This window comes from Mus caroli, chromosome 9 (assembly GCF_900094665.2).
Source record: "Mus caroli chromosome 9, CAROLI_EIJ_v1.1, whole genome shotgun sequence".
Classification (NCBI taxonomy): Eukaryota; Metazoa; Chordata; class Mammalia; order Rodentia; family Muridae; genus Mus; species Mus caroli.
This window is the reverse complement of record NC_034578.1, coordinates 38,878,013-38,887,732: the sequence shown is the minus strand read 5'-3', so window position 1 is coordinate 38,887,732 and position 9,720 is coordinate 38,878,013. Positions and strand designations below refer to the sequence as shown.

General features: G+C 45.8%; 1 protein-coding gene across 1 annotated transcript in view; it reads left to right on the top strand.

The window, feature by feature from the left end:
* The window catches only part of Sorl1 (sortilin related receptor 1), a 155,911-nt gene that overhangs the window by 101,809 nt on the left and 44,382 nt on the right, over positions 1-9,720 (top strand). The window contains exons 24-25 of the mRNA XM_021171441.2: positions 3,055-3,177; positions 6,704-6,823. Of these exons, the coding sequence (XP_021027100.1) occupies positions 3,055-3,177; positions 6,704-6,823 (243 nt within the window). The remainder of the gene's footprint in view (positions 1-3,054; positions 3,178-6,703; positions 6,824-9,720) is intronic.

The following is a 9,720-nucleotide window of genomic DNA, read 5'->3' as shown; positions in this document are numbered from 1 at the left end:
GAGCAGAGGTAGAGTGAGGAGCATGGGGAGCACCGAGCAGAGGTAGAGTGAGGAGCAGGGGGAGCACTGAGCAGAGGTTGAGTGATGACAATGGAGCTTCGTGCTCCCACTCCTGTGGATGATAGGGCAGGTAAGATACGATGTATAACCTAGATCAGCAGGGTTTGGATGTTACTGGAATAGCAGACGGGAACCACCCACGTGCCGTGGTAAGGACTTGCCTTTGGAAGGATAAACAGTGAGTGGAATGAACTGGATGAGAGAGAACCTGACTGCAAGCAGGGAACCCAGAGATGGCAGATCTGTCTTTCATATCAATTACTCTGGGCTACCCAGAGGCTCTCTCACCATTTGAACTATAGAACAGGTTGATGAGGGAAGCCTGTGGGCCCTGACAGATGTGTGTAGGCCTTCCATGGAGTACATGCTGAGGCCTTGCATGCCTTGACATGGGTAATAGCTTTATCACAGGCTTATCTAGCTTGCATCTAACGTAACTCATCAGGTTCACATGGGCCTTGCAATGCCCTTCTCTGCCCTCCTTGGCTTGTTGGAAGTTTTGTATGAGCCCTTATGTACTCCCATTCTTCCTTGAACTCAGTGCATGCTTTTCCCACCCAGGGAAATGACTGTATTAGTTCTTCTCTCCTATATTCCATCCCAGCACCACTGTCCTCTCCCTCCTGTCCTCTCAGTCCCTCCCACCACCCCTCTCCTCCAGATCCACTCCTCTATTTTCCTTCAGAAAAGAGCAGGCCTTCCAGGGATATCAACCGAATATGGCATCACAAATTATAAAATGACCAGGCACACACCACATACCCTCATATCAAGGCTGACAGAGGCAACCTGGTAGGAGGAAAAGGTTCCCCAAAGCAGGAACAAGAGTCAGAGATAGCTCCTGCTCCCATTGTTAGGAGTCCCACAAAACACACAGCTCTAAAACCACAACCCATGTGCAGAGGACCCACACAGATTCCCTGATTGTCACCGTGGCCTCTGTGAGCCCTTATGAGCCCTGGCTAATTGATGCTGTGGGCCGTGTTGTCATGGTGCAAAGGGGTATCTTAAGTGGCAGATTGGGAAAGGTTTGTGCCTCTGGTTGTCTTTATTTTTTTTTAATATGCCTTTTTCCATTTATCTATGTTGTTGCAGGAAGGTGTGATATTCATGAGGGGATAGGCAAATCTCTTTTAAAACATTAATACATATTATTAAGTATATAGAGGAGATAATGGAAGGGAAATATTCCATGTATGGCTGTGGGAAATAGCTCAGGCATTAGGCATAGCAGAAGTAAAGAAAACTGAGCTTTCCTGTGCCCTGGGCTCAGGGTCTCCTAAAAGCTCCGTTTGTGCACAGAAGCCATGACCTCTGTGTTTGTGCAGGTGGCTACTGGCCACGAGACTGGCCTCCCACAGCTGGAGCCCGTGACTCACAGATTTCTGCACAGTGTGAACCCCTGCAGTGGGTGAAATATGGGGCTGGCTCTGTCCTCCTGGTTTGGTGTCTGTCGGCTGAGGTTGAGAGCACCCCTCACTCCCATCTTGCCCTTAGACAACCTTTTCTCCCCCCTCTCTCTCACATATCTGAACCTACTTGGCTTAGGTCTCCACATGTGGGATGTGACAGGGGGGAGGTGATAAAGAATGGTGGGCATTTGAAACCTTTCCCCTGGAAACCAAACTGAGGGGTCAGATCCACCTCTCATGGCCTCTCCTTATCTAGGAGTGACATGCCTGTTTGCCTATCCAGATGGTGAGAAAAGCTCTGTCCTCAGGCCAGGTTGCAGAAAAGAGTGGGTGTGGCAGGGTGCCGTGGCATGGGGTGAGTGCTCAGCCACCCTGTCAGCTGCTGGAGAAGAGCAGAGGGGACTTGCAGGCGGCTTGGGAGGGATGTTGTCAGTCATTTTCCTCCCTTAAACAGACTCCTCCAGCTGGATGGGTACCAGGCACTCAGGATTTCACATGAATCCCCTGTAGTCTTGTCGTTTTGTATTCATTCCCTGCCTCTTACCACGAGCTCAATTACAGAGAAGAAATGGAACCTCAAGTAAGAGCTGCGGGGACATCTAGCAACAATGTTGCCATTTGGTGTTTTATTGTACTGGGAACCTCCACCCTCTGTTCCCGGATGCTGCCGTGCTCTGTGTCAGCTCCTCAGTAGCTTGGAGAACAGTCTTTCTTTCCTCATTTCTCCTCAGGATCTTTTCCCTGGGCCTCTGGGTTTCTGGATTGAGTGAATAGGGAGCGAGTGAATAGGGAACGAGTGAATCGGGTTTCAGACCGATCCTTATGATGTTGAGGCATGCTGAGGGAGAAGAGAGACACTGTTAGGAGTCCATTACCTCTACAGTCTGCTTGATAGCCTGTGGCCCTAGCCTTGGACTCTTCTGTATCCACAGTAATGCACCAGGTGGCAGTTATCTCTGTCAATCTCAGAGAGAAGTGGGGTGCAAAGGATAAGGACCCATAAACTGTAGATGGCAGAGCGAGTCCTGGCTGACCATGACACAGTGGCTTCACCTTCACCTTACAGCAGAGGAAATGGTAGCTTAGGGAGAGTTAGTGCGAGGACTTAGACCCCAGCCCTTACTGAGTGCAGATATAACACTCGTTTCTGCTGTAAGATTCTGGGTATGCGTTCCTTCCACCTGTTCGATGTGTGCCAGCTGCTGGTAGGGGATGGGACATCTCTCACAGACAACGGAGTTTATGTTGCTTGCTTGGGCAGAGTGCTTGACATGCTGGAAGGATTTTAGGGGCTACTTCAGTCCTGCACTTCCTCTCCCAGCCAGACAGCAGTGTCTCACGCTCTGGGCCCCATTTCTGTGTCCATACGGCCCTGAGAAACACATGCCCTTACCTAGCTTGAGTGGGAGCTTCAGGTTCCTGTGCGTTTTTGTTTCTGCTGTGAGCTCGGGTGTAGTTCTTGTTATAATTGAAGTCTGCCTGCCTTTAGCTTTAACTGCTAGTCTGGTGGGGAGGTTTGCAGCAGGAAGGGATGAACTGGACATAACAAATATGTCAATATGTCACTTCTTTCTCACCGTAGCCACGACGGTCTGTGATGCAGACACTCAGTTCCGGTGCCAGGAGTCGGGGACTTGCATTCCACTCTCCTATAAGTGTGACCTTGAAGATGACTGTGGAGATAACAGTGATGAGAGTCACTGTGGTAAGGGGGTATTCGTGGGAGCGTCCTCACACTGCTCACAGGGCTGTGCTCGTGGATGGGGTGGACTGGAGTCGGGAATTTCTGATGGACAATTTGGAACTTAGCATCTCCCACCTCGATGCCCACCTCTACCCTCATATTAGGGGCCTGTCACTTCTCTACTCTGCCCAGTTTTTGTAGAGCCACTTCGATGTCTTTCATGTACATTCAATTACTCTGAAAACACTGATCTCTGGCTAATGGTCATCTAGTCCCCACCTCCATCACTTATTCTTGATTAGCCTTTGTTTTCCAATCTGAAAAATAGGTCCTATTTTCTCTTTTAGACAATCTATACAAGATGTGAAAGCAAGGATGTATTTTTACTGAGTGAATTCAATTAGCCCTTTTGTTTTTTCATTTTACTTATTGTTATTATGTGTGGCCATGATGTATATGTGAGTGTGTGTGCCATGGTTTGTCTGGGGTGTGTGTGGTCGTGTGTGTGTGTGTGTGCATGTGTGTGTAGGGGGAACAAATTTGGAACCAGTTCTCACCTTCCCACTTTTACAAGGGTTGTGGGGATCAAACTCATGCTTTCAGGCTTGCATGGGAAGCACTTTATCCACTGAGCCGTCTTTATGCTTTCCCCCTAAACCCATTGGATTCTTAATAACAATAGCTATCCCTCACCTCTGAGCCAGTGGGATGCTGGCCCCAGGATCTTCAACTGTGGCCTTTAATTTCCATGTTTCTTTTTTTAGACAAGTTTTCTATATCGCCTAGAGTGGCTTGGTACTCCAGAGCTTCCTGTCTCAGTTTCCTGCATGCTGGCATTGCAGACACATGCCTCTGTGCCCAGATGCACAGATTTATCATTGTTCTCTTTAAACCAAGCTAATGTCATAACCTCTGTTAGGAGCTGGCGGATAGCACTGATGTAGCACCGGCTCTCTAAAAGGATGGTTTCATAGATCTGGAGTTCTAATAGGTTGCCATCACCAGGACTAGCGGGGCCTCCTGTCTACTCTTCGACTGGGATCCTCCTTAATGATCTCTTTAGTGGGATTTTTCAATATGTCAGAGTTGGGAGCTGAAGCTCATGTCTCCTCTTTTGTATAGCCTTTTTCTGGCAGGCCACTGTCCTGCCAATGTTTTGAGCAAGTACTTCTCTGAAGCTGTTACTTACAGTAGAAGGAGATTTGATGCAGTTTGTGTAGTGCAGGAACCCGGAGCACCTATCAGTCTAGAAGGAGTGTGAGAATGGAGGGCAGACGCCAACGCAGACGTCGTGATGAGTTGCTGAGGTGCTCTTGGTCCTCCCTTCTGTCCACAAGGCCAGGGCCAGGCAAGCTGGGCGTGTGCACACGGACAGGGCCGGCTTTGTTTGCTACAAGCAGGTGGTTTGACTCACAGGGGCTAGACCTAGTGGAACAGGGGCTGTTCACAAATCATTTTAACACAAATTATTGAACACACTTAGGGCCACTTTTGCGTAGAGTGTTCCTTGTCCTGGCTAGAAAGGGAATGGGGATTTATGTTTTAATTTTTTTGTTTCATAATATCCTTTTATCAAATGCCATAAAAAATGGCCTTGGGATGACAACTCTTTCCATCAGTCTTTCCTTCCTGCCCCAGAACTCAGAGGGTGAAGTGTGTGGATACAGTAGAAGTGTACCTTCCCTTAGAAGAAATGTGACCCCATGTGGTTCCAAGTCTCTGTGCTTGTCTAGCTCCCTGTCTGGGTACCAGTCGGGCACTCGATAGCTCAGCATCCCTCTGCTCCATTCCCATTCTGAGTTCATTGCTCATTCCTGCTCATTGGCCCTGAAACCTTCACAAGATCCTACTTGGTGCAATTCTCTGATGCTGGTCTGCTGTGTAAGCCTGACTCTTCATGACCTCATGACTTCATAACCTCATTCACCACCTTTGCTATAACCCGGTCTTTGAGAAAAGCAACTTGGACTGCTGTCCTGAGTCCCATGATTGGCTATTCTTATTTGCTTTCATCTTTCAAATTATTCTAATAGTTATTATATATCAGAGGTGTGTGTGTGTGTGTGTGTGTGTGTGTGTGTGTACACATATATGCACTGTGGCACACATGTGGAGGTCAGAGGACAACTTCATGAGTTCTCTCCTTCCACGTTTACATGGTGTCTTAGGGTTTCTATTACTGTTACCAATAAAAGCTCTTATAAAGGACAACGTTTAATTGGGGTTAGTTTACAGGTTCAGAGCTTCAGTCCATTATTATCTAGGTGGGAAGCATGGCATTGTGCAGGCAGACATGGGGCTGGAGGAGCCAGAAGTTCTACATCTTTATCCAAAGGCAGCTAGGATATGGATCGCAAAGCCCACACCCTCATGGTAACACACTTCCTTTAACACGGCCATACCTCCTAATAGTGCCACTCCCTGGGCCAAGCATAGTCAAACCATCACACGGGTTCTGAGGATAGAATGAAGGCTATCAGGCTAACATGGCAAGAACCTTCATCTGCTGCACTGAGCCAGTCACCTACTCCACTTCTTCTGGCTTTTTGAGGCTTAAGAAAATTCCACTTGGAAGTTCTGTGTCTCCATCCTTTTAGGCTTCTGTGACAAAATAAAATTTGGACCATATGACTTAAAAGCAGTAGAGATTAATTTCTCCTCATCTTGGAGTCTGGGAGTTTCCAGATCAAGGTACCAGTAGATTCGCTGTCTTGTGAAGTGCTGGCCTATCATATGGTGTGTTCTCTGTGTCCCTGGAAGGCAGAAGTGGTGAAGAGAGCCTGCCTTCACCTTTTAAAGGCCCTGTCTCTTGATCTGCTGCATCAATGATGAATTCCTTGTAGGGGTTTGGGGGTAGGGGTATGTTCAGGCCTCAGTGGGATTTTGTGATTCCCTGGGACCTAAAAGAGAGATGGGGAGACCCTGCTTCTTTGGGCCAAGTGCACTGCATCACTGGCCCCAGGAACCATTTCCTCTGGAGAGCAAAGCCATTGGCGCCCCAGAGGGGACCCCAGAGGGAAGACCTGAGTTCTATCCCCTCCCCCAGCAGTCTCTGCACTAGAGCCACTTTCCTTGAGGCGAACATCTTCCAGTGAGCAGCCCACAGCCCTCCCTCAACAACAAGCTGTGTCTCTAGCATCTCGGGCTCTCTGACCTCACTCATCAGGATATACTAACTTCAGTCTCATTGCCATAGCAGGTGCAGAAATGTTTGTGGAGTACATAGAGAATGTCATGATAAATGGGAGAGGTCGTTTGTTTTCTCAGACTCTCCGGGTGTTGGTATCGTAGCACATCTAGAAGCCATTTGCAACATGCATGGACATGGATGTGGGACCTTACATCTTTAATTTGAAGCCTTTCTGTCCACCATGTCTGTGGATGATCCGTGATGGACGGCTCCTGGTGAAGGTCTCTGTGTCTATACTGTCTGAGCAATTGGTGGCATATGTCCATTTCTGACTTCTTAGAAGTCTAACCTTGGAGGCAGAGTTCCGAGCGTGCCCCGCCTCCCATCTCCAATCCCTGCTGTGCTTTCTTCTCACAGAGATGCACCAGTGTCGTAGCGACGAGTTCAACTGCAGCTCTGGGATGTGCATCCGGTCCTCCTGGGTGTGTGATGGAGACAACGACTGTAGGGACTGGTCTGATGAAGCCAACTGTACTGGTTAGTACTTCCTAGATCCAGTTAATAAAGCTTATTTAGTTGTATGCTAGTTAGCATTTAGGCCTTAAGTGAGCATAGAAATTAGATACTGAGAATTCGTGTCAGAAACATGTTAGCCTTCCTCAGAGCTTGTGTGTAATGAGGTAGGAGCTATGATCAAAACTCCAGTGTTCTGGGGGAATCTATATTCTCGATTCATTTTCTTAGTCCCTAGTTAGTGAGGATGGTAAGTAAGAAACCATTTACATAGACTGATGGTTGGTCTAAGAACGATGTCTCTTTTAATATTATTTTTAATCTTATGTGTATTTGGTGTTTTGCCTGCATGTGTGTATTTGTGCCATGTGTATGCAGCACCCTCAGAGAATGTCAGAGAAGGGCATCCCACCCTCTAGAACTGCTTACAGATAGATGAGAGCTGTCAAATCCATGGTTTGAGTTGCACTAAACTATTAAGTGTTTTCTAAAAGGGTTAAAATGCAAACGGGGCTTGTATTTCTTTGAGGCAAGATTTTATCCTTGGGAACGTCATGTGTGGGGAAGGAGTGTTGGATGGTATAAGATAGGGGCTGTGTTCCACTTCCTCTCTTGGTTTCACACATGCCTCCGTTATTTTTGTGAATGACTGAATGGCAGTGTTTGTGGGAATGGTGAACCCTGGGGAGTTCATTGAGTTGGGAATTTTGTAAGAAATGAACACAAGTCCATCTTACTATCCTTCCTGGTGAGCCTATGTTTTTATATGACTATAACTTTTCAAGAACTAAAATTAGAATTAAAAAAAATTCCCTAATTCCTGGATTTCTTCTAGAAGCTGGAATTCAGTTTGGTCCTAAGCACTGTAAAACAATGGCCCTGTGTATTATTAGGATGCTAAATAATATCCCCCAATCCCAGCTCTGAGAAGGCCACATGTTTTTTTGGGTGTGGTCTCCCCTAGAAGGGTGAAGGACCATTCTTGTGTGCAGTGTGTGTGGCCTATTGAGGAGGGAAACCTAGACTGTTATGGAAGCTACCATGAGCCCAGAAGCACGTAGATACTGTCTGCAGGCTTGATTTGGAAAGATAATTAGTTAACTTGTTAGAAGGGTGCATCCAGGCATTTGGTATGTAAATTGCAGCATGGTTGAATACCTTGTCAGTACTGCCATGTTAGACAAACCCAGCTTGCAGCAGCTTGTTCCAGATTTCTGGAATGAATTAACACTTCAGAAATATCAGTGGGCGTGTTATAAACAACAGGTCTTATCTGTGCTTTCCTGTAGACAGGGATGCGACTTTGTTTTGCCATTTAGCTACAACCTTGAGCCAATGGTTCTTCAAACCCTTTTAAGATAGATTCTCCTTGCCATTTCAGAATAGTTGGAGGGTGGATTTGAGCTCATTCTGCTGATGGGTGTGACGCATCATTTCCTGATCTATGATTTAAGACAACGAGAATGGCTCAGGGTGGGCTGTCTGGTGGACGCAGCTCACTGTGCTCTCTGAGTTGACAGTGTTCTCGTTCTAACCCACTACTTTGCTACCCAGGGTCCATTTGAGGTCTCTATTTCTTTAAAAACATCCTAATCGTTTCGATGTTCACTCCAGGAAGAATTTCTTTGTTCTTGTAACATCCTTCTTCTCTCATAGGTGTATCAGCACTTTAAATCCTTGCCCACCATTCCAAAATTAAAACGCTTAGTAAACTATTTAAAAGCACTGGACAGATAATATTTTGGTTTTGTCTTTTAAAACCTTGAACATTAGGACTGGGAGTGTAGTCAGTGATACAATATTTGCCCAGCATGATTCAGACCCTAGGTTTGATTCCCATCACTTCTAAATAAATTAATTAATAAATAAAAGATAAATATCTAAAATTAGTCAGTTATTACTTGTTTCTATATATCCACCTACCTATCATCTGTCTGTCTTTCTATCTACCTACCATCTATCTATCATCTATTTGTCTATTATATATCATCTATCTATCAATCACCTATCTGTCTATCTATCTATTATCTATTTATCTATAATCTATCAATCATCTATCTGCCTGTCTGTCTGTCTGTCTATCTGTCTATCTAGTGTGTGTGTGGCATGAGTGCACACACCTGTGAAGATGTATGGAAGTTACAGGACAGCTTTCAGGAGTCAGTTCTTTCCTTCTACCACATAGATCCCAGGGATTGAACTCAGGTTGTCAGGACTTGCGGCAAGTGCCTCCCTCCATCTGCTAAACCTGCTCCCATCTGCTAAATCTCCCTGCTCCCATCTTACTACTTTTAGTGGCCAGACTTATTTGTCAGTGTGTCACTTTACCAGCTATTGTCTTGTGCCCGTGTATGAACATTCAGTGATTCTTGCAACAGAAGACTGAGGTTGCTAGACCATCTCAGGGCTTTGTGAGTATTGATGTGTCGCTAGCCCTTACTCTCAGGTTCAAATGAGTCTGGATTTCCTCATTTATCGTATTTTCCTGTAATTTTATGGATGGGATTACTCCAGTTCTTATAGACTCCTGTGCTCATTTTAATTCTCTTCTCAGAGAAGCTGTAATAATGACATCCTTGTTTCTATAGTTTTTATTGTTATAGAAGTTGACCTATTTTCTTTAGATACTTGTTTTCTTTTCAAGATCTGAGAATTTATGCTTTTTATCTGTTCTTGGATCTTGCAGTCAAGTAGTTCGTGATGGTCCCTGGTCCTCAGCAGCTTCTCTCAGCCCTTCACTGGGCAGCGTCATCCTGTTGCTCCTCCTTCCTGTTTTTATATTTATTCCTTTGGACTCTTAGCTGGGTGCTGAGTTACTTCTTTAGAGCTGCCTTCCACTTCTTCAGTTCTCTTTTCAGCTACATCTAATCCTTATTTCTATGGCTGTAGATATTTTTAAAAAAAATATATAAAACATCTAT